Source organism: Pyrgilauda ruficollis, unplaced genomic scaffold (assembly GCF_017590135.1).
Source record: "Pyrgilauda ruficollis isolate IOZ18807 unplaced genomic scaffold, ASM1759013v1 scaffold61, whole genome shotgun sequence".
Classification (NCBI taxonomy): Eukaryota; Metazoa; Chordata; class Aves; order Passeriformes; family Passeridae; genus Pyrgilauda; species Pyrgilauda ruficollis.
In genome coordinates, this window is record NW_024527822.1 from 2,625,047 (window position 1) to 2,645,532 (window position 20,486).

A 20,486-nucleotide genomic window follows, 5' to 3' on the forward strand; every position below is an offset into this window, starting at 1 on the left:
TTCTTGGTTTTTTGCCATGACTTAACCCTAAGGAAGTGTCTGTCTGTCTCAGTGATTGCTTCACTGTCCGTGCATTTTGAATTTATGCCTATGAGCTGCTGCTTGCTGCTGCTCTGCTGCATTGATCCACCCTAAGACCAGCTCTACTGGGTCAGACCAAAAATGCAGCTCATGCAGTGCTCCCTCCCCGCAGAGCATGTCTGGGGGGAATGTACAGGTCAGCATTTAGCAATAATGCAATTATTATACCTGGGTACTCCCCTAGCGTTCTGTGAGATGTGTGCAGGCATTTTCTGACACTCAAATGGTGCCTTTAGTGGTCTGGGAATTTTATAACCAGTATTTATCTAGTTGTTTCCTGAATCCTTGTAAATGACCACTGTGTCCTGTGGAAAGAAGGTGGCTGAAGTGTTTTGAAATGTATCCTTGCTATCCTTTCTACATCACCTAAGGCGATGTGTTTTCACCTCATCCTTGCCTCAGAAGGGACAGTGACCACCTTCCCTCCTCCACTCCCAGCTTTATTCTGCCCCCCTCAGTTTTCCTTTCTGGGCTGTAAAGTCTCAGTTCGTCAGTTCATTCAGTAATCCCTCATAATGTCGCTGTTCCATCCTTTTGATCTTCACTGTCCCCCACCCTGGTGCCACATCCTGAGGTGAGGAGAAGGAGCTCATCAACACAAAGCCTTCAGGCTGTGGCTGTGTGCATTCTTGGTGAACCCTAACACTGGATATTAAATGGATTTACCATTTATTCCATGCTGTTTTCTGTCTTTTAACCACTTTTTTGTTTTTGCAAGAAGTTTCTGCTATCCCCTGACAGCTCATCTGCTCAGAGATCCTTGAGAAACCCCATTGAAATCTGAAAAAAACACATAAACAGCATTTTCCACCTGCATAGTTGTTGACCCTTCCAGAGTATTCCAGTGAATTTATGAAGGCTGGATTTCCTTCTCTAAGTCCTCAGTCTATCAGACTGTTCAAAGTGTTCAGTAGTTGTACCTTGGGTGAGGGATATGCTTCACTAGAGTTTTTACTGACCTGCTGATGTCAGTTTTGCTTATCTGGAGTACTCTGTAACTCCTGAATTATTCCTTTCAATCCCTTTTCTAAAATTACATTATGTTACCTGCCTTCTAAATTTTGGGTACACATAAAGCTTTAAGAGGGAGACTCCAGCCCGTGTTTAGTTTCATGCCCATGTTCCCCTAGAATGGTTGGGTCAGTCCAGTCTGACCCTTTTTACCAGCCTTGTAAAGAAGGTATCCAATGTAAAAACCTTCCCAAACCTCCCTGCAATGATCACATATGACAAAAACCTTAATTTTTTTGTGATACTCACGTGAGTTTATTTGTGCTGCATCTGTAGTTGGTTTCTTCCTGGTCCATCAGTTATCTGGCACACATCTGGCTTCTCACATGTGCAGAATAAATCTGTATTGGGTTCCCTGCCTGGTGCAACTCTTCTTTAGGTGCTTTTCCCCACCCTTTCAAGTTCTTGTATTTTAGCCACCAGAACCTGAAATCCGGTTTTTGCTTCCTCATTTGAACACACAATTTCTGGGTTTGAGGATGTTGTCTTACTTCTCACACTTTCTCTTGCCCAGCTGCTTAGCCTGCCAGACTTCTCTGTTTCAAGAATTTCTTCACCTGGGGCGTATATTTGGTCTGTGTTTCCAGCATCAATATTTTCAAACAGTGCTTATGTTTCCTGCAAGTTTTAGCTCTCCTGGTTCTGTCTCCCAGGACCTTCTCACTTCTTGTTTTGACAACTTTACTCATTTTTACAGGTATTCCTTTAAAATTACACACAACACTGAAGATTTAACACAGTGTAAAAGGTAATGCTTTCTTTCCAAAGAATTTTGGGTTTGGCTCATGTCTCCTACTATAGGTTGAGTTTCTTGAGTGAGGGGGAATCCAGGTCTTGCACACTCCTTTTGCTGATTGTTTCTACCTCAAGTCACAGTTTAAAAACCATTCAGTGTATTTGTGATTAAAATCCATTATGTGACATGGGAAAGCAGCTGGTTACTTAACATATTTAACATGTCTTTCACTGGAGAGTTATGGAATGAAATTATCAAGCATCAAATTTAGAATGAACAAAGAAGAATGCTTTCTCATATAATTTGTACTTCATTGTACCTAATTCTGCAGGAGACTGAAATTTAAAGTGTAAATGGGTTGGAGAAAATGAATTACAGAGATTAGTACAGGACAGGTAGCTGAGACATGGTGGGTCAGTGCAACTGTCACCTGAGCAGAGATCCCTTTCCTGGATCTCTGACTGCTGGAGGCTGGTGGATAAACAGAGTGGGAGGAACTCTTGTGCTACATGAGCTCCATTTCTTAAGCTCTTTGTTAAAATTAAATTCCTATCCCTGGAAGAAAGCAAAACTTTTCCCCAAGGAAGTACCATGTTTTTTCTGCTATTCCAACAATTTCACATACATCATTTTGACTGGTCATGGGCTCAAAGGTTATTTTTCTATATTTTTTAATGGGCTCAGAGGTTATTTTTCATGGTGAACCTCCACATATGATCATGGTGGGCAGAGATGCTGCCTCATTTTGATTTATTCCTAAATTCCAGGGATCAACTTGTGCCCTTGCTGTCAGCATCGAGTGTCCAGCCCATCCTCCCCTTCAAGCCCTTTCAATGACAATAAACAGAAGCTCCCTGGGAAGCCAAATTTCTGGAATATTTTTGGATTTTTTTCTTTAATCAACTTTTAACCTGTTTTAAGTACTCTGCAGCCCATCTCTTCAGTGGGCTGGTGTATCAACCAGAGCACCTTTGTACCCCACACAACCTGTGGCAGCTTTTGCCAGCTGGACCACGCAGATCTTGGCTCCTCAGCCTGCTTCCAGTGGCCTGTTGTTTGCAGTCTTTTTGGGAACTGGCTTTCAAGTAACCTTTCCAGTGCATTAGGAGAAATATTCCTGCAATCCTGCTCATTCCTTCTCACTCTGCCAGTGTTCTCCTGCAATACTTTCGGGGTTCTTTAAGCTTCTGGAGTGCAGGTCACCTGGGAGGAAAATACGCTGCTTCCTTTCTGCCCATGAAATTATGTGACAGCTTTCAAAGAAACAGAGAATTTATTGCTGTCAGGCTTGAAGAGTTGTGTTCTCCTCATCAGCTCTTGGACCATTTTATGGTGCCTCTCATCCCCGCTGTCCAAGGTCTGGGCTGGGTTATCTGGACCCACATGAAGGATGGGAAGCACAGAGGTGGCATTGTCAATGTGTGTGTGTAGCATGTCAGCCCGAGATGGAAATCAGTTCTGAGAAACTTCATTTTTAAAAATAGTCAGGGCGCGTGGCAGTCATCTCCTAGGAAACTCGCCATTGTGTTACGAGGCCATAATGTGCTGTGATTGCCTTTCAGATAAAGGGAATCAGCCTTGCTGTCAGATTTCTGCTGAAGTTTTCCAACACAGAAGGACATCCCCATGCAGCAGTTGGCTTTGCTCGGTGTTTGTGAGCTGGGTGAGGCACTGAGGTGGTTTCCCTGTGCTGGTTCCTCCTGTGCTGAGATGTTCCCCTGTGCTGCTGTTCACTGGGGGATGGCAGGGCAAGGCTGAGGGACGAGTGGCCTGGCTCTGCTTGTGTTTTACAGTGTGCTGGAGCTGTGGGCAGTCCCAGTCTGCCATGGCTCTGGTGAGTCAGGTGAAGCTCAGGAGCACCAGCTTGCCTTGGGAAATCTGTAGGACTTCAGTGTCTTTCTCCTTAACAGCAAAATTGGCAAATACATTGGGATTGTTCTCTATTAAGACTAAACCAGTTGCTATTAAAGCAGGAATCTGAAGACTTTATGAAAAATATGGAGAGATATCAGTGTCTTTCTCACTGCTGATGTCTTCATGGACCATCTCAACATGTTGCTTCCATGGACCAGACCAGACCAGACCACACTGGCCTCTTTGGGTGGGGAGGTCTGTCCTCCTTTCAGATGAAATGCAGGAAACACCAGCACCTTTTCTCCGTTGTGGTTCTCTGTCCTGCTCAGCTGCTCTCATGCAGCTCTGCCGTGCTGAAAGTGCTCATTCCCTCTTTTCCTGTCTTCTAACATCACCTGGGCAAGGCAGCAGAAGGCAGGGATGGCTCCCATCCTCAGGGGATGGGATTGCTGCGGGGGTCATGCCCTTCTCTGCTGTTAACAGCATGGGATGAGCTCAGAGGATCACTCCTTGGCTCCCTGCTTCATCTGGATCCGTGCTTAGGCTGGGGAGGATTTGGATGGAAGCTGGTACAGCTTCTGGTTCTCACATCTCCCTGGGCAGTTTCATTTTTGCCAATCCCTCTATAACTCCATGACATCAAAACCCGTGCCTTCGGAGCAGTGTGAGCATTGTGACAATGACTTTATGGGAGGTGTGCTGGTGCTGAATCTATTTGGAAAATAATCTCAGTACTCTCAACACAGCAGCATGAAAACAGAGCCACGGAGAAATTCCTCATCAGCAGAAGCTGAAAGAAATGCCTTTTTTACACTGAGTTTTCATGAGAATGACCGAGGGTGGCACATGTGGAAAGTGTGTGGCAATTCTTTTTGCAGAAGTGTCTGTGAGTTGCAAAGGCCCTGGTAACTTTGTGTACAGTTAGACTGAAATAATCTTTGCCAGAGTGTTTATTTGCAAGCTTGCCAGTTGCTAGGCAAACCAGTTTGCTGAGTTTCTTAATGTACCTCAGCTCAGGCATGAAGCCACATGTGGATACATGAGTGAAGAGGCTGGGGAGTAGAAAAGCAAATATTCTTCCCGGTGTTTTGAGAGGTGGCCATTGGGAGTAAAGCTGCAGATGAAGTTCTGAATATCCTGCAGTGCCTTTTCCTACCAGAGCTAAGCTCTGAGCTGTAAAACAATTTATTTGTATTCCACCATACTCAACTGTCTTTGTCTTTCTCTCTCTTCTCTCGCTCTCTTTTTTTTTTTTTTTCAGTTGCTGGGAGATGTGCACAGGTTTCATGGTGCAGTTATCTAACCTAAATTTGCCCTTAGAACCATGCTGTGATCATCTGCACTAATCTCAGGTGATCTCTGTGACCAAAATCGTGCAGCAAATGAGCTGCTGGTTTTTGGCTGACAGGGTGTAAGGGTCCTACAGACACACAGTGTGCTGTCATTAATTTTGGGTAGGACATAAGCATCTGCTGGGGATGCTTTTCAAAGTACAAAAGGAATGTACACTTTCAGATGACGCAAAGCTCCCGGCTTTTAAGTAATTAAATTAAATGAGAATCACAGAGTTGTTAGAGTTGGAAAAGACCTCCAAGACCACTGAGTCCAGCTGCTAACGCTGCCATCAGCAAACCATGTCCCCAGGTGCCACATCAGTCCGTGGAGCTCCTGTTCCTCAAGGCCCTCACCTGGGAATGGGCAGTGCAGTCCATGAAAGGCAGGGTTGGTGTTTGAAAATCACAGCTCAAGTGATACAATCCTTTGCCTCTGATCACTGGGGAAGGCTACCAGAACTGACACTGTGGCTTTATTTTGTAGAGAAAGAAGTGCCACTTGGATAAATGAGGTGCTGTGCAGACTTTTGTATCTTGGATTTGTGAAGTTCCAGACACCTTTAGGTGAAACTCTTGGCTAAATGGGAGTTTCCCATGGATTAGTCACAGCTGCAAAATTATTTGATCTTTAGGCAGTGGATAGTTCCACCTTCACTACAGACCTCTGTAGAGGGAATGTAGGAATTGTTGGAAGCAAAACTACAGTGTCTGTCTTGCTTTGCTTTGCTACAAAGTCATCTACTTGTTCTATAATTGATTCAGCCTCTTGGAGAATGCCACAGTGGGACAGATCTTTTCTTGAGTTTCCAAGTGGAGAAAGAAGAAGAAGAAGAACCAGGCTCTTTGAAATTGCTGTAATCTACTTAATATGGCCAGATAAGATCTCCAGAAATAATAGAACCTGCATATGTCAGTGTTATAATGGGGAAATGCTTTGGAAAAAAAAAATTATGGAGATCACTTACGCCTCTAGAAAGGTTTGAGGTCATTCCTAGAAGAAAAAAGGTTATTTTTTTGTGAGAATGCTGCCATCAGATAAATCCTGGGAGACAATGATCTCCTTTTGACTCACAAGATGAAAGTGGAAAAGGTACTTAAATATTCACTTTGGAAGGAAAGTGATCATCAGTGGGAGGAAAAAAAAAACCTGCTTAACAGCTCATTTGTGAAGAGTATAATGGAAGGAAGATCTCAGTACAGAGAACTGTATGTTTTTCTTGATAGCTTTACTGTGACTGCCACAGAAGATGTAATGTAAGTGTAATAGGCCTTTAAAGACAATACTTCCCGTTCTAATAGGGGTCAGGATTAATCAGAAAGGAGCAAACAGTTCAGGAAAGAAAATGACTGTAATAACAAACAAGACTGGGGATCTGAGCTGGGCCAGTTTCCCTTTTTAGCATCCATGCATCACTGTCTCAGAACAGACTGCATAGCATCCTATTAAATTAGCACACACCAGGCAGCTCAAACAAATCAGTTCATCTCAGAAAGGGAGGAGGTTCTTCAGAAACTTTCCTTTTTGGCTTAATTTCTGTGCCTCGTGTGGTTCATTCATCTTTGAACCCAAATCTTTTGGCACTGGAGCCTGCATGCCTCATTCTGCTCTGCACCTGGTGGCTTTTCTAGGCTGGAAGTCTCCTTGGTTGTGTGTTTTGGTGCATTCACCCTGCTGCTGTGTGAGCTGGAGTGACAAGAAGTGCTGGTGGTGTGTGCCATGCCCTGCTGTGACCTTGGAATTCATCCTGGAGTAAAGAATTAATCCCAGCTACAGGATGGTTCACATCGTTTCCAGGGATGTTTTCCTGGAGTGAAAACCATTGTTTCCCTCTAAGGGGGGTGTTGCCTTCTGGTGAAGGGGGTCCAGGGCTTTGAGGGAAACCACCTTGGCTATACTGCCATAAATTCATGCTCTATGATGTGCAACTTTAAATCTGTGGGTTTGGGCTTCATAGAAGTCTCTTTCCTCTAAGGAGCTTTCCTTTAAGTAGCTGACATGGATTTTCAATCTTAATCCTAGTTCTTTTAGTGGGTGGGCTCATTTTTTTCTATCCCTGAGATTATTAAATATTGAGCAGCTATACTAGAAGAAATTATAAGCCTCAAATGGGCATTAAAATTCTTGCAGCTGACTCAGGTGACAAAAATTGTCAAAACACTAAGCTGTTGTAACTGTAGATGATAGTACCCACAAAAAACCAGAAGTTAAATCCAGACAAATAGGAAAACTCTTGGTGGCTGCACAAGATCAAAGCTTTGTGCTGCTCATTCTGTTGCAGACTGAAATAGTAAGTGGAAACCCAACTGGTTTAAAAGGAGGTGAACAAAGCAGCTCTGCCTGGAGTGTGATATTGTTGGGTGGCTCTGTGATGGTCATGGCTGTGAGCCCCAGCAGAGATCTGGGTATTGATGGGGTTACTTCCTCCCAAACCCTTTGTTAAAGGGGAAGCAGCAGAATGGCTGGAAAGAAAAGTCTGGAGCTGGGGATGTGCTGCCCAACCCTGGGCATGGTGACTCCAGGGGCCTTCCACGCTGTGGCTGCTCATTGCAAGCCCACAGTGGTTTTAGGATACCTTGGACAACACAAAATGCTGAGGGAATGGGCATGGGAGAATGGTTCAGGGCACAGGGAAAGGTGTGAGTGCTCCAGAAAGGGAATGGGGCAATGGGGAATGGGCATGGGGCAATGGCTCAGGGCACAGGGAAAGGTGTGAGTGCTCCAGAAAGGGAATGGGCATGGGGCAATGCCTCAGGGCACAGGGAGAGGTGTGAGTGCTCCAGAAAGGGAATGGGCATGGGGCAATGGCTCAGGGCACAGGGAAAGGTGTGAGTGCTCCAGAAAGGGAATGGGCATGGGGCAATGGCTCAGGGCACAGGGAAAGGTGCCAGTGCTCCAGAAAGGGAATGGGGCAATGGGGAATGGGCATGGGGCAATGGCTCAGGGCACCGAGAAAGGTGTGAGTGCTCCAGAAAGGAGCTTGAGAATGCCCAGCAAAGAGTATCTGTGCCTCTTGCCATTGGAGTGCCCATCAGGATATAGCAACAGCATTTTGACACCGTGGGAAGTGCTGTTCATCATCTGTGGTGGGTTAAGAGCAGCCCCAGCCTGCAGCATCAGGCACCTCCTTGGGATCATCACTGCAGGCAGGGACCAGGATCAGCCCTGCAGAGGGGAACTGGGGTCAGACACAGCCCAGGGCAGGGCCATGTCTGGTGTTAGAGCAGGCATTCGTGGGGCCCCAAGGTAGGAAACAGCATTTTCAGTTGTGGCTGGGAGGCTTAGTGGAAATTAAGTGAGTAGGGAGGCTAAAAATATCGGTGTTAATACAGTGATCCCAGTTGTTGTGCTCTTGCCCAGGCAGAGGAAGCATTGCCATAGAAGGGGCTGCAGGGTTGGAACTGTGTGTTTGATGAATGAAAATAGCTAAAAAAAGTATTTGTGCTCTAAAGCATAGATGGCTGCCACCAGATTAGTCAGCTTTTTGCATGAATTTATATTTGGTTCTTGGGAATATGTAGAGAATTTGGTTTCTGTACCATATGTAGCACAGTCCCAAAGTTCTTCTCCTTTCCTCTTGGCTGGCTAAAAACCCTCTCCACACTTCTGTGTTGTTAACTTTGCATTCAGACATCACCAAACTATTGGAAGTTAAATTGTAAATTCATTTTCATGCAGCTGTCAGAACACTGATGGACATGACTTTGGAATGAAAATCCTGATTTCCAGCTTTAGTTGGGTTTGTGTTGTGATGCACCTGGATGATGTGTGAGGAGAGTGAAGAGGTGTTTACAAAAACTGAGTAGAAAATAAAAAAAACAAAAGAGAGGACATGAGTTGTGCAGAAAAATGGCTTAGTAGAAAAGTGGTCTGCAGGACCAGAACCCCCCTGGTGTGTTACACAGAGCTTGATCTCACCCTGCAGTAAAGTCCTTGAGGCCCATGGAAGAAGCTGTGAAAATGCTAACAAAGACTTTTTCCCCCTCTGTTTGTGGTGCAGTCCAAAGTCACCTTTCTTTGGAGAGTCAAGGAGCAGAATCTGAGTGTGGTTGCCAAAGCCACACTACAAAAATGACCTTTAGCTTGATTTGTCTCCCTTTGACTCAGCAGTCTTTCTGTCTCAGGGTGGATGGACATAGTCTGTTTTTCAGATGTTGAGTGTTCAATTTTTTTACCCCTGGTTTGGCCAAGGCAAAGTACACATGGGAAGCCAATTGCATAATAATTAAGAACATTAGCTATATGCAGCCTGAAGATGTGAAATCTGTTTCCTGGCTATGTCTGTTGACTTAGTGTGACAGAGCACCTGCTAATGCAGTGGAAAACTGCTCAACATTGAGATTGAATGGAAAAAATTTAGTTCTATCCCTCCATCAGCTTTGTCTTCATTTTGCCAGTATTTTTGTCACAGCAATTTTTTTGTTGAATGAGAACAGATTTGCTGTCACAGTATATGCTGTTCATTGAATTTCAGAAATTAAGTGTTCATAATAAGTTATAGTTCCAACAGAAGAAGGAAAACTTGTTTTTTTATTTTGCTTTGATCTGCAGGATAACCTAGCCTTGCAGCCACTGCTTGCTCATAGAAAATCCAGTCTGTTTGGGTATGAATAATGTTCATATTTCAGTGTTAATCTTGAAATTACAATCTTTAAACCTATATAAAAGAAAAATAATGCATGAGAAATAATTTAAATTAATCAAAACTTTAAAAAATTGGCATCTCACAGGATAATGCACAGTCCAGGTGTTTGCAAAGGAGTGAGGAGTTAAAACATCTTAAGCACCCTCTAGAATTTGCCATTATCTCAATGTCACTCATCAAGTCCTTTCACATCTTTTTTTTCCTTTCATTGTTCCTAATTCATATGGAAGTGATCTAAATCATAAAATTATTCCAGGCCTTAATTAGAAGTTTGAAAAGAGCAGTTCCTCCAGGGTAAATGATAATATGGTCAAAACTTTCAAAAATAGGTTGTTGCCGCACACGGACTTTGGCAGCTAAAAGTGCTTTCATTTTGCAGAAGTTTCTTGCTTACCCATTTCCACCACTGTCCTACTTCCTCAAAGCCATGATACTTTTTTGCTTGTTTGCTATCATCTGCAGGCAGGACAGGGAAAATTCTTGAAGGGTTTGGAAGCTCCTCTTCAGAGAGGTGAAGACTTTGTCCCTGGGCGTGCTGGAAAGGTTGCGTTTACCTCCTTCCCAAGGGAAGGGAATGGTGCATCCCAACCACTGCAGACACATTTACATCGTAATTTTTAACCAGTTAACCTCTTATCCCAATTTAAAAAAAAATCTGTATCACAGCATGATATTTGGGTTTTTTTTCATTTTATCATACAACACTGCTTGATGATGCTTAGTGGAAGCCATGGCCTTTTCATAAAAGTCCTGTCATGTTGATGGTGTGAAATGCATTTTCCTACCCCAAACTTCTTTCTAAAACTTTGCACACAATTACATTTTAAATCTCAACAAAGAATTGTAATTAATTCTTAGAAATTAATTGCTTTTTCATGAATATAATTATTTTAAAGGCAGTATTAATTCCTTTTGGGGAGAAAAAATCCTTAGCAAGCCTGCCGAGCTTGCTAAAATCCCGAGTAGGGATTTGCTGTAGGATATATTGCTGTTAGCAAGAAAATGAGCAGCCTTGTCTTTCTGACTTTCTCTCTGATATTTACCTATTCATGCCTGAGTCAAGAGGGGTTTAGTGGAGGCTGGACTGTGTCATTAAGGGTGGATGAATTCAGCTGCATGTTTGAAACTATGATAATTGCCTGCCCGCCCATCTATTCAGTATTTTGACTCTTCCCTGACTCCAGCAGACTCCAGGAGTATCTTTGCTGCCTCTCCCTGGCTGGTGCTCCCTCCACCCTTTCTTTCTTCTGGCCCTATATTGCTGAGTCTCTGTTTAACGCTCTGATCCCTCTCTGCATCTGTTCCCTTCCTTCTCTTTCCTTCCAGCATGTCACTTCTCTTTCTTTTGTGCACTGTCTCGTTGCTTTACCCCCCTCCCTTGCTCTGTGAGCACAGGAGAGTTTGTAGTGCACAGAATAATGCAGACTGCCTCACTTCTGCCTCCTCACATCTCCCTCCTGCCTTCCCAGCAGATCCACCCCAGCTCTCCCCCTCCCATTGCCCAGGAACTCTTCCCAGCATTAGCAATTTCATGCCATGGCCTCATATAAAAATCAAAGTAAAAAAGCACCCTGTCTGTTGCCCAGGGCTGACATGAGACCAAACACTTTAGCTGAGCTTCAGGTTATTTCATGCTATAATGAGAAAGGTTGTTAAGGAGATAGGGAATTGGGTTTTGTGAGTATTGCAGAGCTCCACAAAAAATTTTCATTTAAATTCACAGAGGCTCTTTCCAACCAGGAAAACCATGTCTGTCCTGATAAGTGGAGGAAGAAATCCAGTGAAATGATGGAGCCAGCTGAAAAAGAGGTGCTTCACCAAGTTAGCTATACTGTGTAGAGGGGAAATAAAGGGATTTCCTCTGTTTTGTTGTCTGAGATCAGCAATAAAATGCAGATTGGGATGGCAGCTCCCTGTATTTCTATAATATCATAAACACTGGGAGAGCTGTGTGATCAGTGAACGACTGGTGGGAATATTGCAGCTTCTAACACCATTTAACTGAAGGCAAGGAGCCTGTTCAGGACACAGCTGGAGTGAAGTGCTGTGCTGAAAGCTTAAGCAGATGGGACTTAAGGGGTTCATGAAATGCAGCTGGGAGCAGCCCTGTGAGTTTCTGAGTGCTCAGACCCTGTGAGTTTCTGAGTGCTCAGGTCTGCAACCAAAGCTGGTAAGCACCCAGAGGTCTCAGGGCTTTCCAGAAAAAGGGTTTTATTGCAGCTCTGGTCTGGCTGTCCCAAGCATGAGGGTCAGGATGAAAACCTTATTTGGTGGATTGAATGGCTAGAGCTGTCAATAACAGGAAAGGAAATAACACAATTAAAAACACTCTGGGTGGCTTATTTGTGCAAACCATTTGGATCAGTTGTGAGGACCCTAAATTGGGGCCTGTGATGCTCTGGCATGCTGTGGTGGATTATAGACAAAGCAGAAAAGAGGGAATCATTCTGCTACTCCAAGTGGCATAAATGTAGCCATAGTCTGTTCTTTCTAGAAAAAATGAGGCAAAACATTTCTTGGTTCAGAGGATCACTGCCCCATGTGGACAAGCTGTCAAACATCTGCTGTATAGCAGCATGCAAAAGTCTTTTTTTCCTCAATTTCACTACAACAATTTCCCTATCTGCTGGCTACAAAAACATTTCTGGGTAAACAGGTACTTTGTTTCCAGAGCAGCAGCCTCTTCCTCTTGCTTATCCACTTCATGATTCTTGTGGCTGTTTTGCAACTCGGGAGCTCTTGGTGAGGTCACAGCAGCCTGGTTGTGTCATCCAAGTGCATGACTTAAAAGGAGGAGCCTGTCCAGGAAAGGAAATTCTTTTGTTTATCCACAAAACATCTAGATAAGCAGCAGTTGTGGGGAATGAAAGCCAGAGAAAGTTGGTGGTAGCCAGATGAGGCTGTGACCAAACACTAACCTTTTAAGAGCAGGCTGGAGCATGGCTGGGTTTGCTCAGCACCCTCCTGAGCATTTATCAGAGTGAGCTGTGTAGGAGAGAAGAATAATCTGCTAATGAGGGAAAATAATAAAGGGAAGACTGGTTTTATTTCTCATAAATAGAACATAAACCTTCATAGACTCAAGGAATGGTTTGGGTTGGCAGGAACTGTAAGGATCATATAGTTCCACCCCCCTGCCATGGGCAGGGGACTCCTACTAGACCAGATTGCTCACCCTGATCCTTCAGCAGTCATTGGGTTAGAAAAGCCCTTGGATCTGATCTCTCTTGGACAAAGTGGGTGCTTCAGGAGGAGGTTTTGGTGAGTAGGAAAAATTGTTTGCTGTTCCTCATCAGGTCAATGCTCTCTCTGGCCCAGTACCTTGCTGCTAAACCAGTAACAAGTTCCAGAATATAAGGATGGTCCTAATGTACCCCTGCAAAGTCCAGAGTCCAGAGTAGCAGAGTCTGAACGATGCTCAAATGCTCAAAAAATCTGGGAACCACCACAATGAGTGTACAGCACTGTGATGTTTTCCTGGCCTCTTCTTGGTTAGATCCAGAGGCTTGGGAGGAAGCACTGACAGTGCAAGAAATAATACACTGTTATGAAATAACCCAATGAAGGAGAGGCACTGCCCATTCTTGGCAATTGGCTGCTGTGATGATGTTTCTTTATTTGTGCAACCCACTTGGGGTAACGATAGGGAGGCTGCTACTTAGGCCAATGTTTAGACTTGTGATTTAATCCAATTCTTTGGCTTTAGTGGTTACACACATCAGTTTGTGCTGTGGAATAACTTTGTATGCATAGAGAAATTCTGATGCAGTCTGAGCCAGGGTTGATCCAATGGTGAGGAGAAGCCCTGGGCAGCCCAGGGAGGACCAGAGTGGGGGCCCTGACCTCTTGTGGTGACTGAGGAGCCAGGAGCACTCCTGACACTGGTGTGTCACTTAGTCCTGGGGACACTGGGCTGCTTTGTGAGTTAAACCTCCAAAAATCTCAGGAAGGGGAAAAGTACATCATCCACAAGTCAGCAGCCAGGATGTGGCCCATGCCCCTGTGTACAGAAATGGTACTTTATAATTTTCAAGCTTTGCTCATATCTCTGCTGGATTATGGTTCTTTATTACAATGGTTGTGTTTGGTAAGCCTTTAATGTACTGCATGAGTGTGAATGTCTCCATATGTTTGTAAGAGCAAAGAAAGATGTTTGTAATGTCATTTCTGTGTTTAACAAGGGCAGCTTCCAAAGGACACCAGGAGAACTATGTTCAGTGGTTGTGTTTCAGTTAACAGTTTTCAAATAAAAAAACACCACTTTAAACCAGGGCTTTTCTTCTCTCCTTTCAGGGGTGCATTCTCCGAAGTTGTTTTGGCTGAAGAGAGAGCGAGTGGGAAACTCTTTGCAGTCAAATGCATTCCCAAGAAGGCACTGAAGGGAAAGGAGAGCAGCATAGAGAATGAAATTGCAGTGCTGAGAAAGTGAGTACCAGACCTTCATTTCTGCCCCTTTGCTTCAGTCAGACTCCTGCATTTGAGGAACAGTGATTGACAAATGTGACTGAAAAGTTGTTCAGCCCATCACAGGCAGACAAGATCATGCAAATTTAAATGGTGCTGAAAGTGCTTTGAGAAATGCTCGTTTCATATTAATGCAGCTGGATAACTGCAAAATGGGAAAGGAGTGAGGCTAGAGTAAGTCTATGATGCCATAAAGAGACTTTATCCATTAAGAATGTCAGCAGTTGTGTCACAGGATTGAGGAGAGCAGGAGCAGGTTATAATTTTTAAATGCTTAAAACAGTCTGTTTACTAATTGCTCTAAAATGATGACATGCCATGGATTGCCATAGGAGATGGTGTTAACCTGTGCCATGCAGATGAGTGGTACTCTGTACTTCTGGAAGGGAGATGTGATTTTTTTCCTTTGGCTGGAATACATGGGTAAGAAAAAGGAATTTCACAATTGCTGTGAATTCATTGTAGTTATTGGAGACTTGATCCTTACCTCTTCCTCATCTTATGCCCTGAAGGTGAGATTCATCTCACCTGACTTGAGACATTTGGATCTGAACTTATCACCCTTGACTTTCATTCTGGCAAATAGAAATAGATTGCTTACTTTAGGATTGGTTCATGTAGTATCTTTTAGACTTCTAAAAGTACCTTCTCATTGAGTTAAAGGCAGCACAGTTATACAGAACTACTCTGCACTGGACTGGAACACTCTTATTCCTGCTGCACTTCTGTCCCAAGTGGGACTTCTTGCCCCATTGCTTGGTCATGTCAGAGCTGAGGGCTGATCATCTGGGCACCACGTGATAAAACAATCCTAAAAACTAAATGGATGAAGAGCTCAGCCGGCCTAAGTCAAAGGAGCTGGCTCAAGGGCAGATTCAGACATCTCATTAGGGGATCCTTTTTAGTGGAGAGATATAAACGGGCCTCCAAACAGCTACAACTATTTGTAGCAGTGCCTTCCTATTGCTGAGCCCACCTTGGGTTAGTACAAGGTAAACCCAGTGAGAAAAGCAGCATGCTGTCTTGCTGTGCAGTGTTATTGAGAACCTGTCATAAAACTCAGTCATTGCCATCTCTGTAACCAGCCAATAATGGCCAGTAACCACAGCTTGAAAGTCTTTGTGTCGATGGGTTTGTCCCCTGGTACTCAGGTGGGGTGTAAGAGGGGCAGTATCCACATGCAGTAAGAACTGACTTGCATCAGCCTTGATCCTGAGCTGGAAGAGCAGAGAAATCATTCAGGTTATTTCTTGCTTCTGCATTGTGTGATTTCTGTTCCCTGCAAACAACTTTCTGAGAAACCAGGAGGCAGCACCCAGGCTGTGCTAATCCAGCTGCAAGGGCAGGAGAGTGAGTGGGCAGAAAATGCCTTAATTTCATGCAATTAGATCTACTCAATCTCTTCTCGTATGCACGTTAGGACCTCAAAAGAGAATGTCCCTTTTTTATCTCCTGGTGTCTTCTACTTAGCTGTTGCTAATACAAACTTTGCCTGTCATTGTCTTTATTCTGAAAATAGACATCTTTGCTTGCAGATGCAGTATTGAATTTGTATGTGCCACCAAGGAAACAATTAGAAAATAACAAACTAAATTCTGCCTACAGTTGAGAACGGATATCAACCTGTTCCTCTGTTTAATGAATTCTCTGCTTCAAAAGCTGTCAGTAAAAATAGATTTGAGAGCGGTTGAATGGATCCTGAGCAGCTGTTGCTAAGCTCCATCTAAGTGTCCTTGCTTTTGTTCCTTGTAGCTTAACACTGAGTGGGAATGGCTAGTTCTTGTGTTGTCTAATGAATGGGTGGGACCCCAGAGCCCTGGGCTTTCCTGCAGAGATGTGAGATGCCACAGCCTTAAATATACCGTGCGCTGAGCTGCCTCATCTGGAGGATGGGCACAGAGGATGCCTGGCAGGAGCAGTTGGTCCCTGTTCCCTGAGGGGAAGGTGTGGAGACACAGAGGATGGATGCAAAGCAAATAGAAATATGCACATGTGGATGCAAAGCTAATATAAATATGCACAGGTGTTGATCCTAGTCTCCCTGTCTGGTTTTGCATTGTGTCTTTTGAGACGCGCTTAAACTCTGATGGGATAAAAGTCCCAAAGACACCCTGCCTGGCTAAAATGCAGACAAACTCCTTGAGATCCTTCAGAGAAGGATCTCTTCTTGTCTTACACTGGACTTTCTCTTCCTATCTTCAATCATTAGAGTTTTGTTTTCCTCCTGACAAGCTCTGTGCCTTCTGGCAGACCTCTGCCAAATGTGAAATGCAAGAACTCTTCTTGATTTCCCCCAGTTGTATACCAAATTGAGGTCTGGTAGGAAATCCTGAATGTGCTCCCTGCAGTGTCTGGCTGCTGTCAGGTGAGCTGCTCATGCCCCTGTATGTGGTGTTTAGGAGCAGTCAGAGATTGTGCTGGCATGTCCAGGATCAATGCCCACAGTGTCCCACATACTCTGTACCCTCAAGCATCTCTGGTGAAGGTCCATTCCCCTGCTAGTCCTGCCAAATCATTCAGCTCTGGCAGAATCAATATGGGACAGGGTTTGAATGATGCTGTCTGTTGAAGTAATGTTTAGAGGAGCATTTTTTGCAGTCAGGATTAAAAGTCTGAGCATGGAGTACTGGTGAGGAAAACATGAATCCAGTGACCAAAAGCTTTCAGTCCCCTCTCACCTCTGCTACTTTCCTTCTGTCACAAGAATTATTGTCTCTATCAATATTTATTGGCTGTGAAACAGCCCTTATTGAAAAGACTTTTGAATAAACAGTTTTTCCTGCAGTTGCTTTCCTGTCCTCTCTTGTGTCAGCAGAAAGGGTGTGAGAGGGGAGGTTTCTGGACCGGGCTCTTAGTGTGAAACCAAAACTTCTGTCAGTCCTTCTGTGTGTCTGCACTAAAAAAGATCCAATATTCTGTGCAGCATAAGGTCAGTGACTCCCATGCGAGGTACATGGAAGGTAGGAGATTTTATCTCTCTGTCTGTGGGCTTGGACGCTGCGGCTGCCAAAACAAAATGACACATTTTAGGAGCGATGTTCTGCGAACAGAGGAGCCGAGCTGCCAGCCAACTGATCTGCATGTTTGTGTGAGTGCCAGAGTGAATCATGCATACTCCATAATTCTATTTTTCCAGCCACGGCCAACAAATCTGTTCTTAAAAAAGAAAAAAGGCGGAAGAGCCGTTAAGTCAATATTTACGCCTAGCAACCTTAACAGGGTTCTTCCAATATGGACTCTTGTGTCCCGTGGAAATCCATGGCAACGTTCCCCGACGACTCGGATGGGTGGGGACGGAGTGGGAAGGAGCTCGCTGTCGAGTGATGTGCTGGGAGAGACTGAATCTGCAGTTAATCCTGGAGCCTGGGCCTGACAAAGCATTTAAGCATGTGCCTAATTTCAGACAGTAATTAGTTCAGTGAAATTGGTGAGGAGGCTGAGCTCCCCTTGCTGGGATGTTTCAGAGAAGGGTGAGAATCCCACTGTGTTTGGTACCACATCAAGAGGGGAGTTTTCTTTTTATCTTCAATTAAGACATGTGGAAAACATGCCTAGAATGTGTTTGGGGAAGAAAATGGGACCTGTGGAACTGGACTGTCACAGCTGCATTAACTGGCTGTGGGGAACACCGCACACAGTCACTTTGTGTGACACAGCCTCTTTCTGAACAGACGTGTGGGGAGTTTCATAACCTGCTCTCAAAGCAACTGTGGTCTGCTTTTGAGCTGAAAGAGAAATGCAGTCCTTTCCATTGTTTGCTGTAGAATAGAGGAAATTTCTTCCACTTATGGTAATTGTGCAGGTGTGAACACGCTGAAAGAGGAATCCTCTGCTAGACGGGTTCTTGAAGGCAGTGCAGGGTGCGAAGAGTGGGACTGCAGAGAAGCAGCAGTCTGAGGTTCTAGTTAAAGAGAGAAAAAAAAAAAGCTTATAGGCCAGGTAGATAAAAACATGCCTGATTTGCTTGCAAGGTTGGTTTTGGTTTGTTTGTTTGTTTTTTTTCTTTTGGCTGCACCACTATTTATCAGAAGAAATTCTCTGCTGCCTGGGTAATACCTGCCCAATTGTTACAGACTCAGTGCTGAGTCAGAGCAAAGCAAGGGGAGGAACAATAAACTGTGTGTAGCCCTGCACCCAGGTTTATTGATTGCTTAATGGCAGTAATGTGCACATGTGTCTTGTTAAGCAATACTGTCTAGCTAGCAAATCTTACCCTGCTTTAGCTAGTTTCTGCTGAACAGGGATTTAAAAAATAATTTCTAAGCTATTTAGGTATCTCTTACCTTTTCCCCCAACTCTTTACTATCCTAGATCCTTTGGAAGAGGCACCATTAAATTCCTTGTTACAAATCAAATCCATGCCTTACTGAGGTCTGAGGCTATTTTTCCTGTTAAACAGAGAGAACTGTTCTCAGCAGGTCAGCTAAAATTCTGCCAGTGCTTTCCATGCCCGTTTCCTCAGGAGACAGGATGTTCAGGCACTGATTCATGCCCAGGCACTGCCTCACTCTTTATATGCCTGCACCTACAGCCAGGAGCTGCTGCTGGGATAAAGAGTAGGGAGAGAGGAGGGAAAGTGTCCTCCTGCAAAGCCTGGGAGATCAGGGCTATACCCAAAGCAAAACTAAACAAAAACCAGCAATGAACAGTTTTCCTAATGTGAGTGGAATTGTGTGAGTCCTGCTCTCCCATAAATCACATGATGGTCAAAGGAGCCCTTTGCTCCATGCCAGGAGGCAGTGCTGCTCCTCATGTTAAAGATAACAAATGTGGAAGAATCACCCCTTCTCAAGATTTACATGAAGGCTGCAGGGGTGATTGAAATTTTGTACCTCTTTGCAACTTTTCAGCAGCCCATTGACAAACTCCTTGTAAAACCTCTCTGTCCCAGATTCTTATCTCTGTTATGCCCCAGCCCTCCAGAGCTGACTCGATGGCCTCCAGGAAGATGAATCCAAATTTAGTTTTGAAACCCATTAGTTACCTCTTATTAAACTCTTCTGTGCAATTTAACTCGGAATCAAAGGCTACATTAATTCTGAATAAAATTGGCCATGCAGAAGTTTAATGTGCCCTAACATAAATTCAGGCATTTAATTAATTCAGATGAATGTTCCTGATTGACTTTGGGGGACAAACCCATCTATTCAAGCCATGATTGTGTTTAGGTCAAAAAGTACAGCCCCTGCAGGCCTGGGTGATCCTATACTCCACTTTCCCAGTCTGGGGGCTCTCCTGGTGCCCACTGATGTTCTCCTATGGTAATTGTTTTTCTGTCCAAGGCTGCATAGCAGAGTACAGGGCCAGCTGAACCAAAGAAGAGACACTCAGATCCCGTGTGGATAAGTGTTAGCATAAAAGTGATGGTAATTAGATTGTGTAGCTGAGATACAAAAAGCTGTGGGATTGACCTTTAAGGGGTTAATGACTAATTACCTCTTTGCACCCCAGCAGTAAGAGCTCTTTTTTCCTGTCAAGAAATGGATAGATGGTTAGGAAATGAAAAAAAACAAAAAAACAAAAAAAAAAAAGCACTTGACGTCTCTGTCTGTCAGGTATCATAATTTCTCTGGTGCTTTGCTTATTCTATAGACAAAACAGGCTTGCTGCTTTTAAAATTTTTTTTCCCTGTTTTTTCTCCTCTGTGAATAATGGTGAGAAGATTGGCTGCCTCAGCAAGAATTGAAGAGACAGCTGGTTGTTATATTAAGTAATCACTCTCTGAGAAAGCTTTTATGTAGATTTACTTGTTAAAACCTGGCTTGCTCATGCCACTGCAGTTGCTCTGGGGTGACAGAAGGCTGACTCTGCTCTCCCTGTGCTGCCATGCTCCAAGCCCTGCCAACTGCAAATCCAGGACATCCCAAAAACCTGCTCCTCAGTGGGGCCCTGCATCCCCAAGGATGGCTCAGGGTGCTCAGACACCCAGCCACCAGCTGGGGTGGGATACCCAGTGGTACCATTAAGGAAGTTGATGTCAGTGGTGTCAGGTTAGGGTCCTTCCAAGAATATATTTCTTGGCATGCTGCATGGATTTGCTTCATCATTGCCCCCATAGAACTTCTGGGCTGATCTGGATGCCTGGAGGGACCCCAGTGCCTGCCTGTGGAGCCTCCCTTACAGCTGTGCATTTCTGCAGAAATCCCTGCTAGGGAGGCAGGCAGGCGTGGAAAGGAGCCAGGATCTACAAAACTCAGGGTAGGGGGACAGTTGGGCATGCCTGGAGGCTGACATCAGCCTAAACCATGAGATCATCTCCTGGATCAAGGAGATGCAGACTGGATGAATTGCCCTTCTCTGGTTTCAGGCAAAGGGGAATCTGACCCTCTAAATGTGGGTATGGCACAGGGCAGCTCTGCCTTG

General features: G+C 44.4%; 1 protein-coding gene across 1 annotated transcript in view; it reads left to right on the plus strand.

The window, feature by feature from the left end:
- The window catches only part of CAMK1D (calcium/calmodulin dependent protein kinase ID), a 210,363-nt gene that overhangs the window by 77,122 nt on the left and 112,755 nt on the right, over positions 1 to 20,486 (plus strand). Inside the window, exon 2 of the mRNA XM_041483769.1 lies at positions 13,953 to 14,084. Within this exon, the coding sequence (XP_041339703.1) occupies positions 13,953 to 14,084 (132 nt within the window). The remainder of the gene's footprint in view (positions 1 to 13,952; positions 14,085 to 20,486) is intronic.